This window comes from Rhinolophus sinicus, chromosome 14 (assembly GCF_057876585.1).
Source record: "Rhinolophus sinicus isolate RSI-liver-muscle chromosome 14, RSI-T2T, whole genome shotgun sequence".
NCBI lineage: Eukaryota > Metazoa > Chordata > Mammalia > Chiroptera > Rhinolophidae > Rhinolophus > Rhinolophus sinicus.
In genome coordinates, this window is record NC_142514.1 from 154,467,771 (window position 1) to 154,493,351 (window position 25,581).

A 25,581-nucleotide genomic window follows, 5' to 3' on the forward strand; every position below is an offset into this window, starting at 1 on the left:
CATCATATTGGGTCTGAAACCTTTAATACCAGCCAGTGCTGTTCATTGTTACAATGTCCTAATTAAGTTTTGATTTATATGCTAATTTTATTCTAAGTGTGTTCAAAAGCAGGAAAGTTATTAGACTTTGTTTTGAGATTACATCTTAATACTGGGGTGTGCCGGGTGAGCTCTGTGTTTATTTTGTCAGCTTTTGTTTCCAGGATGTTGGTGACAATTGTGATTATTTCCTTGGAGGGAAAAGATGATGAAGTGGTGAGGGGCTCCTTCCAGTCGGTGGGGTTTCTGCTAATTGGAATTATGTAACCTCCTGCCTTTGCCCTGACAGCTTTGCAATGAGGCTTTGACTGCCCAGCTGCTTAGGAGGGGACAACTGGGCTGTGCCTTGGGGGTCTCATGGGATGGTAAACATTTGGAAGGAAGGCCATGACATGAGGCAGTGATTGGATTTTGGAATGTGAGTGGAAATTGGGCTTTTCCACACGAGTCCTCTCTGTGGTTTTCCACATGCAAAATCTCTGGTAAGGGGAGCAGCTGGTCTTTGCTACAGAAAGGATGCTTTGGTTATGTTTTTATATTATCCTTTATCCTAAATAGATCTCATTTGAATTTTCTTGTTCGAGGATTACAAAGTCTTGCCGTAACCAGTTTATCTCTAGACCTCAGGAAGTTTATGCAGCTTCATAAGTATCCTGAGATAGTGGATAAAATCGTGGATGTATCTGCACGTGTGCATTTTGGGGGGAAGGGCTCCAAGTTTTCCTTGGATTTCCAAAATGTGAAGGATCGTAAGATTGGGAAACTTTAGGCTTAGAGTTGGAATTTAATTTCTTGAGATTGTCTGTGTGGCCTGAAGAAACCAGGAAGCCCCTGCCTTCCCCCCATCCAAATCCCAGCTGCCCTCCAGCCAGGTTGGTGCCCTGGTGAGAGAGCCACAGGGGCACTTTGAATCAGGAGGGATGTTTACCTGAGGTTGTGCCACAGACAAGGGCCCAGGCTCTTTGCTTTGAGGGACCTGAAAGTCTTTTTTTGTCTCAATAATAGAGGAAAGAGTTGCTTGTAAAATATTAGGTTGGTGCGAAATTGTGGTTTAAAAAGTTAATATGTGGAAACCGCAATTACTTTTGCACCAACTTAGTAGATGAGGAACTCTGACTAACCTACACTCAGAGAGAGGTACCTGTTGTTCAAAACCCTCTGCAGCCTGGAGCCAGTGTGTGTCCCATGCGACTTCAGTAAATGACCTTCCCTTGGGTCTTGCATTTTTCTGGTTGGGCTTTGTGCTTTTGTCATCCTCCCTTCTTCACCCGCCACCCCTCCAGTTAACAGTGACCATAAGAAATGTTTAACAGGAGCATGTTCATTTTACGTTTTTTCATTGTGACTAGTACAGGGTCTGTGGCTCATTAGATACCTTTTTTATTTTATTTTTTTAAATTAAACTTAGGGATTCTGATTCCAAAAATAATTACAGCAGCTAACATTGATCAAGTACTTACGTACTAAGCATTTTATCAGCTTTGTCTCATCTACTACTCCCCCAAATCCTCTAGAGTAGGTCCTATTATTATCCCCATAAACAGATGGAGAGACTGAGGCTCAGAGAGCTTAAGGGCCGTCTGGGGATCACATATCTGTGGTTAGCTGGGACCAAACCTTGGTCTGCGAGGGTCCATGACCACTATGCTGAACTGTCTTCTGTTGGGTCATATTACTTCTTAAGAGTCTTCTTTTCAAAATTTTCTGCAGAGAGCTTTCATCTATCCTTCTGGGAATGAGGACATGGGTATCTCTAACCCAGGACTATACCTTTCAAGAGGGTACCAAGGACTGGTTTGTGGGAAAGCAGGGTCTTGCCTGCAACCTCTGCAGGGAGATAACCCTCAAATTGGACAAAATGCCCTCATTTTCTCTGGATACCCCTACTTAGCCTTGTGGAATCAAAGCCCTCCATCTGACCTAATTTAATTATGATGTGGCTTCAGGAAGGTTCTAACACTTGCCTCGAGGCTTGTATCTTAGCACCTCTGATATTCTTTGCTGATTGCCTGTATTTTTAACTTTACACCTTGGGTTCTGTCAGCTTTCCATACAGTGAAAATTCCCCTGTTCACTTGGTGCTGCTCCAGAGGAAGAATATTTACCATTTCCCACAGACGTTTACCCTGGGATGAAGGAGATGTCTGCTTTGTTAAGGCTCCCAGATGACCCTTAAGAGTTTTCTTTGAAAATGTATCCTTTTCAAATGGGTAACGTAGATTTTTAAAAAATCACATATTATTCTTTCCACCCCATCATATGGAATTCATTTTTCCTGTTCCTTTCTTTGTTTTTGTCCAAATGTATATGAATTTTTCTTAGTCATGGTGATGGCACACATCCATTTTATGTTTACACTTAATGTAGTGAGTATGAATTTCACAAGCTACATATTCAAGTGTGCAAAGGTGGTCATTTTAGTTTTCTGTACTTTAAACTCTATTTTGAGCTCCCTTTTTACCTGATGGCTAAAACGAAGAAACAAACAAAAATCCCACATAATTTAATCAATTCTATTGAAACTTAAATATCCAAAGGTTTCATAGACCTCTTTTGGGTAAATTCAGCTAATTCAGGATGTTCGACCTCCCTCCTTTCCCCTGGGATTGTGATAAATTCCCAGAGGTTTCAAATGGCATCAGGACCTTAGTTGGGGTGAAGGAGGCTTCTGATACTGATTGGTCAAAGTCCAGTTAGGAAAATAGAAACCAAACGTAATACAGGAAATTGGTGACATTGCTTATGTGAGAGCTAAGAAGCCAAAGGGGACAGTGATTAGCTACAGGAAAGCTATTGTCACCATTAGGGTTGGAGGGACACAGTGAGATGGTGGTGTTACAGAGCTCAGAAGCCAGGACCCTCTGGCAAGAACCATGGCAAAGGCTGCCTAGCTGGAGCTATACGACTGCATAGGAGGGACCGTTTGGCAGCAGCTAGAATCAAGGGAATAACCACCGGAGGAGCTTGAGCTTCACCTGAGACAGGCAAGGAGAGGGAGAAATACCCTGGCCTTTCTCCTCCTCTTGCAATTCAGCCTTCCCCCCAGTGCCTCTCATTGGCCAAACCAGTTGGCAAAGGAGCTTGGGAAATGTAGTTCCCTCTGATAGCAGAGATGGGGTACTCTGTGGGTGGGGAATGGATCTGAGATAAACAAATGACCGATCCTGACACCATCTGGCCTATGTTGGCATCTGCTGAGGGAGAACCAGGCCCTGTCTAATCTTTGATGGCTGGCATCGATTCATGCTGGCCTCCACCAAAATGTCCATAGCCCAGTTGTGGCCTCTGGTCATTGCTCTACAGACTCTTTACTTTCCTTTTCCCCCCTTGGACCCCTCCAGGTCCATTGCATTCCCTCTCTACTCCTGTATACCCCTGGTGGAGGTTACGGCAAATTTTGGCTAATTCTTCATGTTCTTGAAGGAACAGACACAGGAGACTCAAGGGGCCACCCCAGGCTTGCTCTATCTAGTGCTGTCCTGACACCATTCTGACTCTACTATGTGAAAGCATGCTGGGGCCGGGGGCGTGGGGACAATCTCCCTGAGCTTCCCTAAGGAAGTGAGGCATGGGTTTTCTTGCTTCTCAAAATCCCCCAATCCTGTTTTAGAAAGTTATTTCTATTCCTCCCAGGACTTGGCCTTGGGGGTAAACGAGGGGAGGGACAGTGTGGGTGAGGGCATGGGATTTCCTTCTCAGAGTACTCACCAATAGCTCACACTCTCATTTCATTTCCTAGTCTCTAAGGAATTGTAAAACAAACAAACAAACAACTTTAACGCATAAAAGTTTTACCTGGCCTCATTTAAATGGATAAGTATTTAAAGAATCTTAACTTACTTAACCATTCCCTTATTGAACATTTGGATGATTTTCAGTGTTTTACTACCAATCAGGTGGTTGGTGAGTTTAAGACGGTGGCAGAAGATGCCCTGCTGACCCCCTGCCTTTATCCTCTGCTGACCCCTATGCACCTGAGAGCCAGCACAAAGATGGCTCATTTCTTGTTCATTTCTGTAACTCCGGGGCCCAGGCACTTGAGCCCTTTTCATGTCAAAGAGGTGAGACTTATGCCCGGCTTCCATTTTGTGCTGACTCTGCCTACTTCCCCATCTTGGCTTTGTATCTGCTTCAATCTGGATTCTGACTAGAGCTGTGGCATCTTGTTTTCAATGATGGTTCTTATCTCACACTATCTCCGTGGTTCTTGACCCCTGGTTGTATCACACTTGGCCATCCTGGTTACTTCCTCAGAGGGAGGAGACATAAGAGGTGGGCCTTAATTCCTAAGGTCCATGTTCCACCTCCAAGCTACGAGTGATATCTCCAAAGTGTTGTTTTTTTTTAAAAAAAATTATGTTTAATTTTAAAGTAATTTAAAAAGGAATATCTGATCAGTTTAGAAGATGTGGAAGACACAGAAAAACAAATGGAAAAAATTGAAGTTAACCCAAACTCTACCCCTCAAAGACAACCACCTCAAATTCCATAAGGGAAAGGACTTGGCCGATTTTGTTCATTTCTGTAACTCAGGGGCCCAGGCACATAGTAAGTGCTCAGTAAACATTGCTAAATTAAGTGATAACCCTTCTTTTATTTTTTCCATTCATTTTATACAAATGGAATCACATACTACCTACTGTTTTGTAGCCTACATTTTTTTTTATGTAGTAATATATCATTTTTCTGAAATCCATAAATGTTGTTCTGCATTGTTTTGATATAATATGGTATTCGGTTGTAAAAATGGACCATAATTAATTTAAATAGTTCCTTAATGTTATATAGTTATTTTTTCCCTTTATTTTTTATTCTTCCTAACGACTTTTTTTTTCATAGTCAATAAGTTTATTATTGTCTTTATATGAAAAATCTTCATAGAAAACTGTGGTTCGGTTTATTAGCTCTCAGCAGCCCATTCCTGAGCTCTGAGGAAGCTTGCCTTCTTCTGAGCTACCTGATCTTTCTTCTGGGCAAGAGACGTTTTGGGATGGTTCCACCTCTTCTTTTTAACTTCTTTCTTAGGCCTCTTCTCATAGACGGGATTCTCTTGTATAGCAGCATGAGCTTTCTTATCCATCTCCTCCATCACGTCTGGAGTTCCTTGTGTATTGAGAGAATTATTTCTTGTAAGCGTCTTCATCTGCTTCCATTAGGTAATGCATATAATCTGCAGTGTTCTCACCTATGATATGCTTCCGATGTACATCTGCATTGAATTCCTTGCTTTCTGAATCATAACCAGGGAATCCTTTGGAACTGTGAGGGCTAGACAAGCCTCCGTCCACAGCTCCCTTCAGGGCCCCCAAAACTTTACTTCCAGTAGGAGTTCTGACAAGCACTGCATCCAAATAGCAGGTGAAAGCACCAGGTTGACCATCAGTACTTTCAATGTATTCATCTTAAGTGACCTCCGCTTGACCTTCATAGATCTTGTCCATGCCAAACCTGTCGAGAAGCCTGCAAGCCAGCAGCAGGCCGGTATAATACGCTGCAGCAGAATTTGTCAGGCCAACCTTCACACCGTACTTGGGGAGTTCATGGAAGTAAGCTGCACAAACTATCACATCTTCTATACGGGCATAGGCAGTCTGACAAATGATATCGCTGTTGGTTACATGAACTATCATCCTGTATTTGAGTGTGTTATGTTTGTTTTTATCTTGGATTACCAAGCGTTTCTGGGCATAGTAATCAGCTCTACACTCTTGTTGTCTTCTAAATTTCACTTGGTATATCCTGAAGTAGGCCTTACTCTTGCCAGCTTTAGCAAACCCTATGCAGAACAGAGACCCGCGTCTGCAGCTTGCCAAAGTCCTGCAGGCCCAGCACAGCTCCAAGGGAGAAAAAGCCCACACAGCTTTATAGTCTTGTACATACATATATGGGTGCATGATTATCCAACAGAAGGGCATGTGCACACATTTTTAAGGCTTTTGATGCATTCTTCCTTCTAGGTGTACACATTTCTAGCACAGCAAATTACCTTGGAATGTACATTACATGAAGCAAAGGTTTTGTCCATTTATTTACTCTTCCACAGTGACTCTAGCCTAGAGAAATGTGTAGCACAGAGTAGGTTCTTAATAAATATTTGTTGAATTTGTTTCCCTATGTCGTCACCAATAGTGTTTACTATTAATATTACTTTAAAATGTCTTTTTTCCCCCAGTCTGATAGCAAACATAATAGTTCTCACAGTTAAAAATGATCTCCTCATGCCACCTTCTATCCCCAAATGCTTAGTAAGGCTGCTGGAGTTGGACCTAAGTATTTGAAAACTATTCTCAGAACTAAAGCTAATCAGGAACAAGATCGTATAGAGCTGGGATCTCTGGATTCAGAGATTCTTTGACTCTCAGGATGCTCTTACCTGTACTGGCTTACAACTCACATAGAGCCAAGCATCCCATCCCCATGGAACTTCTGCAGGTACAGGAAGGCAATTCATGGCATCAGCATTCATACTGACAGATTTCTTCATGAAGGATACATCTTTGGTATTCCTCGCAAAGCTAACCTACTGACCTTGGAAGAAGAGAGTTTTTTAAATTTTCTTTGAGGATTTGGAACATGTAGGCTTCCATCAGGCAAGCCCAGGGGAAAAGACAACGGCATGGAGTGGTGGCATCACCAGACTTCAAAGATGCCTTGAAGAAGGACCGCTGTGAGGGTGGGCCCTGTGGCTCAGTGGGTACAGTGTGTGTGTGTGTGTGCGCGTGTGTGCGCGCGTGCGCATGCGTGCGCATGAACACCAGTCAGGAGGCAGCCAGGAACACTTTCAAAAGAATCAAAATGGGGCTTTTCTTCTGTGTGTCCTTGCTCAGCCGCTGGGCTTTGAGCATTTAGACTACTGGACACATTGTGAGATGAAAGGAATTTGCATTGATTTCCATTCCACTTTCATCTGATGCCACAGGACAAACAAAAATGTAGTGGGGCCCCCTTTCAATGGAGAAACAAAACTCTGGAAATGCAAATGCTCCCAATGTGCTGTGCAAAGCAGTGAAGCCAGGAGCCCCACACCTGCCTTCCCAGGAAAGGTCGTGATCCACACACAGGAAGCTAGGGTGGGTGGGCCTCTTCATCAAAGGGAAGAGCCTCCCCTTTGAAGAATTGGGAGCAACAAAATGTCAATGGAGAGTCACACACCCAAGAAACAAATACTCTTCAGATATGGAGCACTGTGAAATATTTACTTAAAATACAGGAGGACATACCCATTCTCTTTTAGACAGTAGAGTTGCTCTAGATTTGGGTATAATAGGATCCCGGGCTCCCCACATTCTCTTGGTGACATGCCCGAATATTTCAGCCATTGCTTGAATCTATATCCTCACCGTCTCCTGCCTGCATTGCTAGAACCATCTCTTGTTTACCTGTCTGCAATCTTCCTTACTCTATCTAGACCATTCTTGACACTGGTCATCAGAAATATCTTTCTAAACAGTTCATCTGACCACCTCACTCCTCCTCCTCCAGCTTCAGATCCTTCAGTGGCTTCCTGTGGTCTTTAGGCAGAGGCATGGCCCTTGGGGCTGCCCATTTCTGCGTCCCTGGCTGGTCCCTCGGCTTACTTCTCCAGGCCTTTGGACACGGACTTTTCCATACAAGACCCCTAGATGACTCTTCTTCCTCTAATTTGTTGTGGTTTTTTTTTTTAAGGAGGGTGCAGCTCTCAGTGGCCCATGTGGGGATCGAGCCGGCCACCTTGGTGTTATTAGCACCACGCTCTAACCAACTGAGCAAACTGCCCACCCCTCCTCTCATTTGTTCTTGCCCTTTGCTCCCAAAGAATCTCATTCTTAATTTACCAGCACACATTTCCCGTGGCATCTTAATGATTGTTTTTACAAACAATGCTTAGGTAACAAGTAGGATAGACGTTATTAACTGTTTTTTAGGTGAAAAACTTGAGGCTCCAAGAAATGATGTAGTTCCTTACCCAGATCACAGAAAGCGCAGACGGAAATGCTGCTGCTTAAACCAGACAGTGCACGACATCTCCCTCTGGCTTCTCTAGATAAAATATCATCATCAGCTGCTACAGCAACAGCAGTGTCGGCACCAACATCTACTCCTATTTTGTTCAACATCTATATTCAAGATCCCTTCTCAGTAATGTCTGATCTAGAACTTAGAGAGGATTTTAACTGGTTAAAATCGAGGTGTCTAGGACCAGACTACTTGACTTTGAATCCCAACTCTCTACCTTACCAGCTATGTGACCTTGGAGACGTTACTTAACCTCTCTGTGCATGTTTCCTTTTCTGCAATATGGCGATTATAATCCTATCTTTTAATAATTTTAGGATGGTTGTGAGGATTAAATTAGTTATATAAAACTTAGAGCAGTGCCTGAAACAATAAGTGATATAGAGGCGCCAGCTGGAATTACCGCTGGGCCTGCTCAGTGTTGCCTGTAGCACACGAGCTTACCCACCACAGCCCTTACTACTTCGGTGGCCCTACCTTGATTAAACATGCCCACACTCTCCAACATGCCCCAGAGGTTAGCACCTGACTGAGAGAGGAGATAACCCACAGGTTACGGCATGATGAGGTGAACTGGCCCCATCAGATACTCCTTCCGGCACCTGAAGTGGACTGACCCAGTTAGCAGTGGGAACCAAGGCTGGAGGGAGCTCTGGGTCTGGGTAAGACAGCAGGTGAGCTGATGTCCAAGGGAACTCAATGTGTAAGTAGGGCAATCTCGGGACACAGGAGGGTGGAGCAGATGTTCAAAGAGAAGCTTAAATCAAGAGAAATTCAGAGCGGTAGGTGGTTCCTAAAGCTGCTGAGGTGCCTGCTGACTTTGCTGCTCCCCTCAAGACCTCCTTTCTAAAATATCTATTCTAAAGCTGTCCTCTTACCTCCACCCTAAGCCACCATCACGTCTTGCCTGGTGATTTCGGTGGCCTTCTAACTGGTCTCTCTGCTTCCTCTTTTACCCCCTTGAACACAGTCTTGACAAGGCAGCCAAAACAACCTTCTGAAAACTTTTAAAACTTTCCCAGAGCGTCTCATTGAATGTAGAACAAAATTCTCTGGCCTAATCTCATAACACTCTTTTTGTTGTTCACCATTCTCTAGCCACACTAGTTCCTGGAATGCATCACGCTATTGTGGTCTCAGGGCCTCTTCATACTTGCTGTTTACTGTCTGGGAGGGTCTTCCCCCAGACCTTCACTTGGCTACTATTTTCAGGTCTAATTTGAATTGTCACCTCCTCAGAGAAACCCTCCCTGGTCACTCTATGAAATGCTACTCTCCCTAACCTGTCATTTTATATCACATCATCCTGTTTTACTTCCTTTGTGTCAGTCAACCCTTTTTAAAAATTATCCAGATCATGTATTTGTTTCTTTGTTTAATGACTGGCTCCACTGATAGAATATAAATTCCTTGAGGGAAGGAAACATATCTGTATGTTCCTTGTGGTCTTTCCAGTGGTGATCACAGTACATGCGTACAACATAGTAGGCACTCAAGAAACAGTCATTGGATTTGTTTTAAAATTTTAGTTTCAACTCCATTTCCAGTGCATTTTCTTTCGAAAACCAAAAGAGCCTACTAAAATAAACGTACAGCTTGGATCTTGTTACCCATTTCAACCCGCCTAAAGTGTGCCTCCCCTTTCTCTACATTTGACTCCTCCACAGCCCAACTGATGTGGTCAACCCACCCGTGGGTGTCTCCCAGCAGTCCTGTTTTTATAGCATCCTCCCAGGCTTGCAGAAGTACCAGCCACCTGGGGCAGGGAAACCAGAGCCAGTCCACCCCCTGTCCCCAGCCCTTGCCAGCTGGCAATAAATTCCTCCCCTGCCACTGTCTATTTCAGACAATGCGGCATTGTCTCCACCCATTATCAGTGGGGTAAACAGGCTCCTTACATCTACTCTAGCAACTCAACCGTGGTGGGGCTGAGTGAAGGATCAAGGGGAAAAGTTTGAGGAGAAGCTGCCAGGGGCGGGAGGGAGACAGAACCAGAATGTCACAGCTAATCCATTTGTCTTTTCCCTGTCACCCCTGCGACCACCATTTTGCAGATGAAGATACTGAAGTGACTTCCATGAAGTCATTCTTTAATGAAGTTGCAAAAGGGTAGATGCAGGACAGGAGGACTGCAGGCTGCCCCGGAAATGGGAACAGCATGGTGTGTGGGGGTGGGGTGGAGTGGCGGGAAGGGGCTGATGGCTTTTCTTCATATGCAAACCTTTACTGTTATCTGCCACTTATTTTTTTCAAGAGTGAAATTTCAGCTGCTTCCAAAAGATCCCGAATGAGAGTCATATTTAACAGGATCACAGCAAATTGATTTTTTTTTCAAAACTGTGGAATAGATTCATCCATTCTTCATGCTGTAGCACCCGGACGACAGCATGAACCTGGCTTCCTCTCCAGGGTCTCTCCAGACATTGGCACAATTCCTGGGACAAATTTCTTGGATGAATGAACCCCGATCCTGCACTTTGAGAACTTATATGCCCAGATCTATGCTAAATGTTAAGAGGAATAAAAAAAGAGAAATACATACTACTTATGTTCTTCTTTCTCTTTTGACTAGGTTGTAAAATATCTGCCACTAACCAGCTTGTGATCAAACACAAGTTACTCAACCCCTCTGAGCCTGTTTCCTCTCCTTTCCGCCTTCAGAAAACAAGGATAATAATAGTACCTACTTCATAGAATTATTGTGGGGCCTGAATGAAGTCAAGTATTTAAAACATTCAACTGGTACATCTTTGAGTTGTTCAATAAATTGTAATTAATAGTTTTATCTGTATAAAATATCGGCTGTCCAGAATTCAAGTCATTTTTGACAATTTGCCTCTCTTCGTAGCCCTGGGTTTGTCCATTAAATTCCATTTAGCCAATTTGTATGAAAAAGCTTTCTAAAGCATACTAAAATCTTCCCTGTCTTATAAGACCTTTGTTGAATTCAGAGTCAGCATGATGAGCGATCCATGTGGTTTAATAAATGGATGAGATGTGTACGACTGATTGCCCATTCACTAAATGGTCCCAGGTTGCCTGGACCTTTTGTTTTGTTTTTCGTAGGTGGTTGGGTCTCCTCTCTTGCTGACAGATTGTCCTGTCTTACGTCTTACAGCTGTCAGTTTGCCCACTGGAGGGATCGGTGCACTCCTCTGATTTGCTGTGGGCTTGGAAACTGAATAACCAGCCCCATTAAAAGTGTGAGTACACCAAGAGCATACAGGCCTTGAATGAGGACTGGAGAAGCGACATCCTTTATCACACAACCTTTGTGTCATCTTTCTTTCACTGCTCAGAGATCTGCTTCTTCGCGTGTTCTCGTCAATGGGATCGTATTGCACAGACATGAAAGTTCTTGGCATCTGAAGGCACTCAGTGAAATCTGTAAACTAGGGGTGGCTGGTTAGCTCAGTTGGTTAGAGTGTGGTGCTGGTAACACCAAGGTTGCCGGTTCGCTCCCTGCGTGGGCCACTGTGAGCTATGTCCTCTTTAAAAAAAATCAAAAAAAAAAAAAAATCTATAAACCACATGAATGAAGGAGCAAGAAAACAGTCATAGAGACATACCACAAACTTAAGGGGTCTGTGTGGAGGGAAAGGATGAGGTGAGGGAATAAGGGGTGAGGTTCGTTTGTTGTGATGGAAGAGACAAACTGAGCTAAGTCTCAAAGGAAAGGAAATATGGTGGGTGAGAATACAGCTGGTATTACGCAGGGGACTAGAAAAGGGAAGGACTGAGCACTCCTTGGTCTCTGCTGTTTCCACAGGCTGTCCCCACACAGATGGGAACACTGTCCTCCAGGAGCACTGAGCTGCTTTTGCTCCGTGAGCACGCAATGCTGGTTGTGCCGTCTGCATTGCCTTTGTACTAGTAGCAGCTGGAATGTGCTTCCTCTGGATCCTTGCACAGATGTATCCTTTTTATCACTCAGATCGCAGTTTAAATTTCTCTTACAACTACCCAATGGAAGGTAGCCCCTACTCACTCTGTCACACCATCCTGTTTTTATTCTTGGCAGAGCCCTAATTATTCTCTCAAATGATCGTGACCAAATATTTGTTTGTCGTACCTCTTCCTCCACCGTTGCCACGAAAACAGGGACCGTGCCTGATTTGCTCACTGCTGCATCTCAGGATGTTTATTGTCAATAAAATTGGCAGTAAAATTTGTTGCAGTATTGAGTGAATGATCAATGAATGAATGACTAGTCAGGGAGATAAACATGAAAAGAGACGATTATGGTGGGGGTGGCACGGGCTATTAAAGAGCGGAAGGAGTACAAAGTGCTGTGCGAGTCCAGAGAAGGGAGCAACCCATCCTGACAAGGACTTTTAGGGAAAATTCCCGAGTTGGGTCCCGAAACAATTCAAGTTCGCCAATCCAGAAAGATAGGTGGAAAGGGCCACTTCGCATCTTCATTTCTGCTCTGCTGACCAACTGGCCCTGTGTTCAATTCAGAGACAGCCCAAGACATGAGAGAAAAACATTTCTGTGCTTACGATGCCACCTCTGTGATGTCCAGTACATGTAAAACAGTGTCCGAGCTGAATCTACCAGACCTGATCTGCTTACCAGAGACCTAAGACCAGGGATTTTTCCTCAAGTCTTCTTGAGGTTGGATGATAGATTTTCCTTCATTTGTAGTAAAAAAGAACATGTTTTAATTTCCTTAAGTGCTTCACAATGTACTTCCTATAGGGATTCTGTAGCTCTGAAAAAGGGTGCTATGGATGCTCTGGTTTTGAAAACAAGAAAACTGAGGTGCAGGGGGTCAGTATTGGGAGTCAGAAGCTAAACTAAGGAGGCACCTTTGCATGTCTCCATTTCACTGTGTGCTACAAATGTCTGATGTTGCCTGACCATGCAAAGGTCCCTTTCCTATTTGCCATTGGTGATTGACCCCTGACCTGACTCACAGGTCAGTGACCAATCAGATTCTTTCATGAGAATGTGACCTAAGTTCCAGAGGCTTCTGGCAAACTCTATTGGGTATGTGCATGGAGAGATAGACCTTTGGACTGGCAGCCATGTTAGCCCACAAGGAAGGTGAGTAAGCAAAACAGGAGATGAGAGAAAATGTGTTCCCTTCTAGAAGGCATGGAGGGAGTAGCCACAGCTCTTAGGCTTGCAGTGCTAGTCCCTGGAAGGCCTTGTTATGTTCTGGTTCCTGTTTTTCTATGTCGGTGAAATGGAAATAACCCTTTCTTCAGCTGACATATTTGGAGTTAGGACCCTAAATGGGTGATTGGATGTCATCTTTAAAAATGTATGTACCCTTAATGGAGACAAAAATGGTCTGGCAGATGGCAGTAGGTGTTAAACTCTTTGCTGCTACAGCCCTCATTTGGGATGTGTGTGTGTGTGTGTGTGTGTGTGTGTGAGAGAGAGAGAGAGAGAGAGAGAGAGAGAGAGAGAGAGAGAGAGAGAGAGGTAGGTCATAATCTCCAATGAACAGACTCTGTCCTCTTGGTTCCTAGTGCACAGGTGGGGACTGGGGCAGAAGGCAGTGTCAGTAGAGAAAGGGAGCTATTTTAGAAAAATGTCTCCCAAGGTGTCCATCTCTAGTAGGTGGAAGGTTGTTGTATATAGTGGTGGATTGAAACCATCCGTGAACATAAGCCATTGCCCACTTGGAGCAAACTTGGGGAAATACTCATACGTACCCCCAGCAACTTGTAGGCTATACATCTGGTCACCTGGTTTCTTCTCTTTGGATTTGACTGGAAAATCCTCCTCATTTTGGGAAGGGGCTATATTAGGGTTCTCCAGAGAAACAGAACCAATAGGATATCTATCATTTATCTGAAAAATTGGCTCATGTCAATTTTGGGGTTGGAAAGTCCAAAATCTGCAGGGCAGGCTGGCAGGCTGGAGACCCAGGGAAGAGCTGATGTTGCAGTCTTGAGCCCAAAGGTAGTCTGGAGGCAGAATTCCTTCTTCCTCAAGGGGCTTCAGTCTTTTCTCTTCAGGCCTTTGACTAACTGGAGGAGGCCCACCCCCATTACGGAGGATAATCTGCTTTCTTCAAAGTCTATTGATTTAAATATTAATCATATCTAAAAACAAACAAAAAACCAACCAAACAAACAAATCGTTCACAGCAACATCTGGACTGGTATTTGACCAAAGACTGGGTCCTGCAGCCTAGACTGGTTGACACATACAATTAGCCATCACGGGGCAAACTCGGTCTATTATAAAAGTCATTCTCCTCTGCAAGGTACCTTATTGCTTCCAAAGCATGTGCTCACCCATGAGCACGTCCAGATCACCTCTGCTTCTCAGAACATCTCTGTCAGGAGGAATATTAGCTGCCCTATTTTATAGATGAGAAAATGAAGGTTCCGAGATAAGATCGTATAGCTGATAAATGGCCAAGAGGGGATTCCAGCCCAGGCTGTCTCACCCAGGTCTGTGTACTTATAGCAGACTCCCTATAACCCGGTACATGATGTTACTTGTCTGCCATTCCCCTGCTGGTCTTCGTCTTTGCATGACCTCTGGAGACTTGCAGGAATTGGCTAAGAAAGTGACATGGTTTTTATTTTTCAGTCCTGTCTTGTGAATAGTGTCAATGGGCCCCTCTGAGGCAGGACGCAGGAGAGTCATATGAGTGAGCATGAGCATAGCTGCCCTGCTACCCCCACCTGCAGTTTTCTCACTGCTGCCATATTGCAGCCGGGCCTTCTACTCTCAGTAACAGGAGGCTCCAGTCCCCTTTCTACCACCAGACCTGGGGAGTGGAGGTTGGAACTGGCGCAGATCTGGCTGGGTACTGTGAGGGTGTCCTCATTCTCTCCTGCTCTGATGGCACAGGAGTGCATGCCCCTTCTTAAGCCTGAATCTCCTGCCACCCCTCAACCAGGGGCCCAGCAGCAGGACTGGCCTTCTGCTTTGGCCTGTGTCCTGGGCTCCTGTTCTAATGAATTGGCTGGGTCCACAGCCCCTGAGAATGCTGGGCCCACCTGGTCCTTGCCAGGCAGCATTGTGGCCAGACCTGCCTGTGGCTATGGATTGACCCTGCAGCCTGGTGGCATCTGTGGGCTTTGGAAAGGCCAGGCCACCCTCCTGCCAAGACCAATAGGACTTCTTGCCTTCACACCTTGGGTATCCTATGTGATAGAGCAAGTTTTGACTGGAGGATGAAATAGGAGGGGAATAAGAGGTCTTCAGAGACCGAAGTGTCCACCCTAGTGCCTCCCCAGATGTGTCAGCCTCACTTTTTTCTCCAGTGGTTTGGGAGTCGACTTCGACTTAGGAGATAAATGTTTTCACCACTTCAGGTCTTATTTGCACATTGTGCTGGGGTCCTGAGATTCTGCCTGCCTGGGCACTGACAGCCTAGACTGCCACGTGAAAGAGGGGTTGAGGGTCATAGTTGAGCACAAGCCTCTCCAATTTCGAAATGGCTCTGGGTGAAGATGGGAGATGAGTGAAGAACTGTCCAAAGAAGGGTCACCTGGGGGACAGGATGTGCTGCTTTCTAGTTTCTGAAGTTCTGACTGTTCGGTGGCTGAGGGAGCCTTGTTCTGTGTGTCCAAGAGAAGAAATGAGTCTTGTCCTGGAGTGGGGTAGGTTCAGTCCGTGCTGGAAAAAAAGTGCCCTCAGTCAGAGCTGTACAAGAGGGAAGGCATTAAGCACTGCCTTGGGAGACCGCAAGCGTTCTATCCAGAGCGGCGTTCACAGGCTGGACAGCTCCCTGGTGGGAACCTGTCCAAAGGGTTTTCGGATTTAGTGGAAAGCTGAACTAGGTGTCCAGAGTCGTCTTCCGATTCCGGTTCTCCAGGGGTGCAGGTCTTCCTTAAAGTGTCAGGTATGTCTATCCTGCAGAAGAGCGCCAACAAGAGGGACCAGGTGACTCCCCCTGTCCTCCTCCCTCCGGGACCCACCTTTAAGGAGCAGCAGCTCCAGAGAGACCCCTACCTCCTCCTCTGGTCCCCTCGCTTGGGAAAGGGCTCGGGACCCTGGAAGGGGACCAGGATGGCAAGGTTGTCCATTGGTTGCGAGGCGCCATGTGAACGGTGCTGGTTGGTTGGCGGGACGGAGGAGGAGGCCGTTTCCTGGGTAACGGGAGGGCAAGGAGCGGCTGCAGCGGCGGCCGTGGTTGAGGAGCGCGAGCTGAGAGCGGTGAGAGACCCGCTAGAGGCAGCGGCTCGGCAAAGCCGCGTGGGCGCAGGTAGGAGCCACCCCCGTGTCGCCTCTGCGGGGGCCCGGCTGGGCCAGGCTGCCGGGCGTCGGGACCGGACGGGGAAAGTTTGCCGCCTAACGGGATGAGCAGGGAGGAGGGGACTTGGGGATGCTCTGTGCTGGGCTCCCGGGCCGGGCAGGGCGGGGACTGCTGGTGGGAGAGGGTTGGTCCCGCATGGAGCTGCGGGGCCAGACCTTCACTCCGGGACCCTGATGGAAGCCTGGGCCTCCTTAGCCGTGAGGCCGCAGGACGGAGACCTGGCGGGCGGACGCACAGCGACAGGCGCACGCCGAAAGCCGGCGGGCCCTTGTTCAGAGATGCGCTGGGAAAGTCTTCCCCAGCCTGCGCGGGCTGGGGCACGCGGCTCGGTGCTCGGAGGTGGTTCTTCGAGCTCTGGGGCGCACTTTCTCGGCCTCCGGCGCCGCTGCAAACGTCCCCATTCATAGTGGGTGTGTGTCCCTCTGGTGGCGCGTGCCTGAGGTTGGGTGTATTTCCTTGGGCGTGTGGTTGTGCTTGTGGGTGTCTTCTGTTTGTGGGTCTCTGTGCGTTCCCCCTCTGCGTGATTGCATCTCTGGGTGTATCCTCAAGTCTGGGTCCCTGTGTGTTTGCTGTTGTCGTGGGTGTCTGTGAACGTCCTCTCCAGGAGCTTGTGTCTGAGTATTGCTGTTAGTACATCCTTCTGTCTGCATCTGCGTATTTTTGTTTTTTGTGTGTGTCTCTCCTCTCTGTATGTTAGTCTATGTATCTATGAGTATGTGTGTGTGTGTGTGTGTGTGTTTTGTCTGTGTCTCTGTTTTCCAGCCACCGGCTGTCTCAATGTCCGTCCTGTACCTGTCTGTGCGTGTCCCTCTCTGGGCGGACGTGCATCCTTGGGTGTGATCTGAGCATCCATAGGTGTGCGTGTGTGTACGCGCGCCTATAAGTCTGCGTGTGTATGTCTGTCTGGACCTCTGAGAGTGTCTACTATGCCTGTGTCGATCTGCGTCTGAGTCTCTTCACTGTGTCCACACCCGTGTGTGTGTGTGTGTGTGTGTGTGTGTGTGTGTGTAAGGGGTAACTAGGCCTGGCCTCCAGTTTCCCTGGCTCTCTCTCTCCCACGCTTCGGGCAGCTGCGGGCAGAGGGGCGCGGATGGTGGGCTGGGAGGGGGCGCCCAAGCATCGGGAGTCAAGGCGCCTCCCGGGTGCGCGCTCCACTGAGCCGAGTCCTTTTTTGCCGGTATAGGGATCCCAGCAGCGGTAGCTGCAGCCCGCGCTGCCCAGCTGGGGCCCTAGTGACTTATTTTTGTGTTTGATCCTTTCTTTTCTTCAGGGAAGAGGCGGGAGTACGCTCTGCTCGCTCAACGTGGGCAAATAAAAGCTCTGGGGTTGGTGGCGGGGTCAGCCCTCCCCGATCTTAGCAGAAGTGCCCGGCTAGGCTGGCTCCCTTTGGGAGCAAAAAAGCCCCCAAATAAGAAGCCCAGCCTGGAAACCACCAGGCCTCCTTGGCCTTCTTTCTTATGTCTTATGTAACTTATTTATTGATTGATTCATGAATGGCTAGGGTTCCAAGAAGCTCCTCTGTTTCCCCTATTGGCACTGAAGACTAATTAAAAATTCTGTGTTAGCGATGAGTGTTAATTAGACCATTGGAAAGACGGATGCTCCCTGCTTTCAGAAGCTTAACTCCAGTTATAAGATGAAACAAGTCAGGCTTCCCTTTCTCACTACCCACCCCCCAACTTTTAATCCAGGTTTAAAACCAGTTTCCTTCATCTTGGGCCCACCTGGGGGAGGAAGTTTCTGTGGGAGGTCAGGAGAAGCTGGAAGGGAGAGAAGTGAAGAGATGGCCAAAGGGGCTTTACGCAGTTTGGAAAACTTTGGAGAATTTAAGAAGGATATTTTGCCAGACATATAAAATGGGCTCACAATTCCAGCACCCAGGCAGAAGGAAGGGGTACATTGCACCTGGGAAAGCCTGGCCTGTGACTTGTCGGGTACCTGGGCTCCCAAATTGGCATTTACCAGGGAATGGAGTTTTATTGCGGGGAGGGACCTCAGTGACCCTCTCAGAAGGATGCCTCTCCATCTGAGACTAGACTCTTTCCTGGTTCCCCACATCCTGGGCTGTACCTCCAAACCTTTCTTAAAAGAAATTTTTCCCCCTGGTGATTGTCCAAAAGGCAAGATGGATTTGGGCAGATGTGGAGTTGGAAGTGAAAGCCTTTGGAGACGGTGTCTGGACCGGGAGGGAGGAAGCCCTGGCAGTGTGTTCAGGGCGTCTTCAGTACAGCTGGAGTTGCTTAGAGGACGTACAGGAGAAGCTGCTTCTTACCCGCGATACTTCCCTACCTGTCTTGTGATGCAATCTGGGCCAGTCTTGTCCTTTGTCCCCTCTCCCTTGCACTACTCCTTGCTGACTTATGGTACAGAGAGAAGCTGCTGATATGTTGCTATATTTAGGGATCAATTCAATAAATATGTTGACTTCTCAACAATCTAGTTAAATGTTCACTTAGTCATGCTTTTCAGCTCTTTTTTATTCAAGTGTGTTTAAACTTCCTGAGATCTTTTTAGGCAGTGAGAAATCTGAGCTTTTACAACAGGACTTGCTCTCATGATGTCTACCCTCCCCAATCAGGAAATGGATCGGATGGAGACAGTAGTTAGCTAATAGTGGCATCCTTGCTTCTCCCCTTTCTCAGCTAACCCCTCCTTACCCTGACTCCAGCACCAGGACAGCGACAACCCCAGAACTGGTGGAGACTGACTCTCAGAAAAAAAAAAAAAAAAAAGGCCTGCAGGAGGTGTTGGACATCCTTCTACTTCCTGCTGGTGGGGAGGTAATTCTGTGGCGAGAACGTCTGTCCCCATGTGCACTTGGGGCGTGTGCACCGGCTGGCATGATGGGATATGACAGGGTCTCACCCGGGAGAGAGCTCGGGGCCTGGTGCAGAGCTGTTTTCAGATATGGAGATAGCCCAGAGCTGTGAATGAAGCAGCCCTTCTGGAGAAGGCCGTTCCAAGCAGGAGACCCTTTTGGCACTCATTTTTTTCTCTCTTTACTTCTTTTTATTATTATTCTTGAGTAGAGCCAGGAACTGTAAACAGTGTGGATTCTGGACTCTGGCTGCTTGTAAACAGCCGAATATCAGTTATCCTGCCAGAGAGGCATGGATATGAGCAAGGGCTGTGAAGTCAGACCCGGGTTCCAGTTCCAGACCCACAACTTCCTACTTTGTGACTTTAGCAGGATCTTCCTTGTGTTTAATTGTCTCGTCTCTAACACAGGGCTAAGAATCCCTACTTGAAGCCAGACAATGGGCACATAGCAAGCCCTTGATAGAGATTTGTTGAATGAATGAATGAATGAATGAATAGAGGAAGCATTCAATACATGTTAGCAGTTATCTCTTGATCATTTACTCTGTCCGTAGGTGGTCTAGATCTTTCTACTCTTATGTGTTGTTATTGTCCCCAGTTTATCGATGAGATCACTGAGGCTCAAAGAGGTTACACTACTTGCTCAAGGTCACGCAATGAGTTCAGTTGTAGAGCTGACATTCAACTCTAGTTCAGTCTGGGTCCTCTGGTTTGAGGTCTCAGTTTAGACTCAGAAAAGGGTAATTAATATTTGGAGCAAGTTTGCCAGTTGTTATTTGCATTGTGATCTGGAGCTAAAAAGAGTGGATCTGAAGTTTCACCTTTGCCAGGGATCCCTTGAAAGGGCTGTGGAGATGGTGGTGGTGGGTAACCAGAGGGTGTCTCTACCTCTCTCTGGTAGCTTATCTATCTCGTGGGTCAGCAGGTAGCTTCCTCATGCTGTCTCTGATGTTAGCCACCCTTGGGCATATGAGATGTCCCTTTTATGGACATTCTACTCTCATTGATTCTTGCCAGATTCAGAACATTTGTGACTTGGGAATTCACTTCGAGAAATCTACTCTGGATGAGTATTTCATGCAGTGAGGACAAGCCTCCAACCTTTTTGCAGCTTTTCTCCCAAGAGAAGCAGTTCTCTTCTTCTTCCTTTTCCGTCCTTTGTGGCTGAATCTCTCATCTGCCTTTTGACCTGCTTTGGCATCCAGCAGTGCAGAAGGCCTTTTTGATAGAGGATGGCTTCGGCCTCATTCCAAAGTAGCCACCGGTCAGGACAGCTGCAAGGGAGGGTCTGAGGGCTTCTGTCTAATACCCGCTGAGGCCGGATCTGGCCACAGCTTTCCCGGAGGCTGGCGCCGCCTGAATCGCAGAACGGCTAGTGCGTTGATTAGAAATGCTGGCAAGAGACTAGTGCTTTTTAGTGAAGGACTCCCCCCACTGTTTTTTCTTTCTTTCCTGGTGGTGCTGGTGCTATGGGAAGAGGCATTCATAATTCTTTATTGGTACATCATCATGAGGATTCTCAAATATGTTCCCACCTCTCAGATTGTTCATGGAAGGGTGCACCCCATGCGAAATATTTTCCTTGGTGCAGAGGTCCCTCCTCTCTCCTCCTTCCGTGCCCCCCCACCCCAGCTTCTGTGACGTCACTCAGGAGGTGACTGGGTGCCTGCATTGCCTGCAGGTTCCAAGGCAGGGAATGCAGCTCCTCCGTAGTGCAGTCGCCCTTCTGCCCTCAGACGATCCAGGCTGCTCTTTTCCACCTCCCCGGTGGATGCTGGTGTCTCGCCTGCCACATGCTGCCTCTGCAGCTGTGATTGAGCAGGGGGGAATGTTAATGCCTTTTTGCTTCCCAGACCATTGCTTCCCTGTCTCATCACACCTGGGTGCGTTTTTCCGAGGAGGATGAGGACGAGGATGAGGAGGAGGATGATGATGCTTCCCACATAGGGTGGAAAGACAACTCATTTCGGCTCCGGTGCACTTATGTCAAGAACAGGGTCCTCTGTGTGTCTCTGGCTAGGAAAACTGGGGAGCCCATGAGGTCCCCCGGTTGCTTGTCCATGGATGCGCTCAGAGGACTGAGGGGCTTGAAGGAAGATTGCTGGCTGCTGCTTGCTTTGGGCTCCAGGCGGTGGGCAAGACCGCTCACCCCTGGACTTCTCCACAAAAGACAAATCTGACTGTGGCACATTTTCTCCTCAGGTATGGATCTCACTGCTTGGAAGAAGATGACAGCCCAGGAGGGGAGCAGCCTCTGTGATAAACACGGGCAGGAACTGTGAGGGGCAGCTTTGCGAGCAGCATTTGTGGTGATTTATGGGAGTCAGGGGTTGCCGGAGAGGGATGTGGGTGCTGTCAGCTCGGTGGATTAAATGCCCATTTACACTGTTACTGACATATAACTTACCGGTGCCAAGGAGACAGTGAGGGAAAGGATTTCTGGAGCAGTAATGTGGCACAGGCCCCAGGATATGGACTCATCTTTGCCGAAATCTGTCCTCTGGGCTCTTAGGAAGCCCGTCTTGGAAGTCAAGTAAAACCCCAAGTCCCAGCTCTCATGATGCCGACGACAGCCGCCCTCATTGCTAAGGCAGCGATGGCGAGAGAGGTCCCCGCATGGATTCCAAGAAGTAGGGAGGACCTTTGAAGAGGCAGCGTGGATTTCCTCGGCTGGCAGGAGCTGTGTCTGGTGCTGTGCATGCCTTACCTTTGCCTGGCTCATTTCCTTCCCTCGTGGATTTGGAAGCATCACTGAAGGAAAGAGGGTATTTTATTCCTGGGAAATGGAATCGGTTCCTGAGTCCAGCCAACAGCAGAAGAGAAAGCTGGTTACCCATGGACTGGAAGATCAAAAGAGAGTAAGTGGCAGAACTTTTCTTCTCGTTTGGCTTGTGGCGCTGGAATGGCTACGCGTGATTCAGGGAGCCCAGGTGGTTGCCGAAATGTTGTTGTTGTCAATTACGCGTGTTTGTCTTTCTCTGGTGAAGGAGGCACGATGGTGGCTGATGATTTGCCAGGTCCCAGTGCTGGGCTTGAAGCCTTGACTTGTTGATGGGCAAGGGGAGAGAGAAAGAAAAAAAGAAAGAAATTGATCTTGGGAGCCAGGCAAAGATTTACAAGCTTTAGCTCAGGGAGTTAACAAAAAGTGTTGGTGTTCTCACAGTCAAATGGGAGCTTATTTGTTCTGAATCCCCTTTGGGATTCACACACTCTTAGCGCCTTTTGGAAATGGCGCTCCTGACAGTGGTGGTTTTGTTTGAGTTATTCTCCGTGTGGTCTGCTGGCTCGTGTGTTTATGGATCAAAAACATATCCTACTCCACTCTTTGGCCCCATCTGTGAGAATGTCGCAGCCTTTTAAAAAAGCCTGTTGAGTGTAGGTCATTTGCTGTCATCTGTCTGAAAGTGGCAGCCACCCAGGACCTGTGTCTACCAGTTAAAGTTCAACTTGTCTTTAAAAGCCAGACACATGTGGCAGTAACACTGAGTGGCTGGTTGTCTAGGAAGAAAGGTGAAGCTGTGTCTCCTGGCTCCCAGGGGAATTACTAGGATGGGGGTGGGGGGAGGAGAGGATGGGGTGGTGGCGGTGGTGGCAAGGGTGTAATACAGTTCCAGAAGGGCCACAGTCTCTGTTAATGTAAAAATAAATTTTGACATTTCCTTTGAAATGTTGTGAATGGTTGAAAAACATAGTGTTCTGTCAGTACGGGGTGGAATATCCCCTTTCCTCCTGAGTCTCAAAGATCATCTTTTCTTGGTGTAAAATCCATGTGGAGGTGAAAACCAGCCTTAAAATTCTTCTTTATAATTTTAGATGGCTGTGTATGTATGTGTGTATGTGAGTGTAAAGGATTTTGTATGAGGTTTTGCTCTATCAAAGGATAAAAATAGATGGAAACAAACTGCATTTTAAAAACACTGATACTGACTCCATCCCTAAAAAAAAGTTTCCACTCCTGAACTGCACTCACCGTAATGCAGAAAGAACTCCCACTATTTTGGGCAATAAGTGAAATTTGTTTTGTGCTGTTTGATCTATGCAGCACACAGCCTACCAGACCTGTTTGCTCCTGTCTCTACAGAAGCTTTCTGAGAGGTAGGAGAAAAATCGGTTAATTGTTGTGAATAGAACCCGGGATTGACTGCATTTTACAAAGTGTTAGCCAAGTTTGGTATTCAGACACTTAGGGGAGGAACATTTGGGACCTCTGACACTGTAGACAATTTTAATTGGGCTGGTACACCGAGATAATATGCAATTATGACGGCCTTTCCTTGGCTAGGTGTTGATGTCTGTATTTCCCATCTGTTCTCAGCTCTGGCTGTGTTGGGTCCACATGTACCACGGAGCCTCTGGAAGTAGAATATAACCCCAAGTGAGGCGCTGCAGCAGCTGGGGTAACATCAATTGGTCATGCTCAGCTGACATTCATTTTAACTTGAACTCTAGCCGTCATGGCGATTATTAAATTTATAATGATATATGTAAGATCCATTTTAATGACTCTCCACGCTTGAGTGAGCTCTTACTTGTGCTGGCAAAATAAGGTTTAATAGAGTATTATATTTCAGCTCCTACTGAATTTTCAGGGCAGCGGTTGAAATTTTGCTTGGGAGGAATTAGATTGTCTTTCCTGATACGCGTCGTGATCAAGTTCCATATTGCTCGAGTATAGTTTCTGGGCTTCTAGAAATACTGCCACTGCAGCAGCTTCTGTTGGCGTCAGCAGCTTCTGTTGGTGTGTGCATGTGTGTGTTGGTGGGTAAACACACACCCCATTTGCGTCAAGTGTGAATCTAAACAAGCCTCCCGGCACGCAGCCTGGAATGTCTTGTCCAGGGAGCTGAAAGGCAACTCTACAGTGTTTTGGCTCCAATGTCTCCATGTCTCTCGGGTGAGCTGAAAACTCCTCCTCAGGGGGGATTGGCTGAAAATCCAACAAAGGCACAATCGAGGCATCTGCTGGAGAGCTGGGAAGTCTCCACCAGCATGCTTAAGTTACCAAGTGTTCACTGGCATCGGATCCTTGTGGCATTGCTGTGTGTGTGTGTGTGTGTGTGTGTGTGTGTGATTCAATTGTCACTCAAATGAAGGACCATTGTGGGATAAGCTGGGGAGACAAAGCAGAGGGAGAGTGGCTAGCTTCAATTTTGCTGTGTTTCCCATTCCCCTGAACAGCAACAGCCACTATTGTAGCTTGGCGCTTGCTTAGGATTTCATATAGATGGAGTGGCTAGTTCAGGGCTCCTCTGGGATCTGGCCCTTGGTGGTATTTCCCTGGTGACCCTGGGAAAGGTACTTCACCTCTCTGATATTTACATCTATATTTGCAACAGAGGACGAGAGTGTTATATTACAGGAATATTTTTATGATTAAATGAAATTAAGTTGGTAAGGAATTTGGCACTTGGTAAATTATTCAAGAAATGTTCTATATATTCTTGGGACAGTTTCCAATGTGGGATTTCTTTTGTTTTAAGAGAGCTGTATGTGATTTTAACTCTTTTGAAAAAATGCTTGAAGTAATACATACTCATTATCCATTCAGACATTACAGTAAAATACAGAGTGTAAATTCCTCTTTTTTCTAATTCTATCCAACAGTGACTGCTATTTGTAGTTTGGTATATAACTTTCCTGACTATTTGGGTTTGTGTTTCTTAATAAAATGGAATCGCACTGTACATGTTGTTAAGAAACTTGCTTTTTCACTTAATACAGTGTGGCTATCCGTCTACGTCATCACACACACACTTACCTCGTGCCTTTTAATGACTAGATAGACTTCCACGATAGAAGGTGCCAACATTTATTTCACTGATCCCTATAGATGTATATTTAGGGTGTTAGCAGGTTTTTGTTTTTGCAATGTGATTTTTGTTTTTGGTATTACAAAGTTCCTTTATTCACATATTCAACAAGTATTTAGGAAGCGCCTTCATGTGCCAAGCACCAGTCCTGTAGCTAGCTACGAACTAGACAGACAAGGTCTCTTCTTCCCTGAATCTTACATTGTAGACCAGAGCTGTCCAAACAACTTTCTGCCATGACGGAGAGGTCCTGTTTGTGCAACATACACATCGGTAGCCGCTGTCCCTATCTAGCCACAGAGCACCCAAAATGTGGCCAGTGTGACTGAGGCCCTGAATTTTAAATCTCATTTAGTTGTAATTAATTTAAACTTCAGTAGACCTATGTGACTAGTGGCTCCCGCGGAGGAGAGTGCCTCTCTGAACGGTACCTGACAGGAAAGTCACCAGGTCATCTATTTGCAGACAGTGGTCTATGTTCTAAAGAAAATAAATAGGGCATAGTGGTGTCAGGGGTGTCAGGGACGGTGCATTTCATATTTATAATTATTTTTAATTCTCTTTTTTATTGAGTTATAACTTACATCCAGTAAAGTACATGCTTTTTTAGTTTACAGTTTGATGAAGTTTTATACCTTTTATACACATGTGCAGCCACCACGTAGATCAAGATGTAGACCCTTTCTT

General features: G+C 46.4%; 1 protein-coding gene and 1 pseudogene across 1 annotated transcript in view; one reads left to right on the top strand and one right to left on the bottom strand.

Moving 5' to 3' along the window:
• Positions 1–4,939: 4,939 nt before the first annotated feature.
• On the bottom strand, positions 4,940–16,669 carry LOC109453104 (large ribosomal subunit protein uL18 pseudogene; annotated as a pseudogene).
• Positions 16,131–25,581, top strand: part of NAV2 (neuron navigator 2) — a 711,083-nt gene continuing 701,632 nt past the window's right edge. The window contains exons 1-2 of the mRNA XM_074336128.2: positions 16,131–16,213; positions 21,287–21,942. Coding sequence (XP_074192229.2) covers positions 21,868–21,942 — 75 coding nt within the window. The 5' untranslated portion in view covers positions 16,131–16,213; positions 21,287–21,867. The remainder of the gene's footprint in view (positions 16,214–21,286; positions 21,943–25,581) is intronic.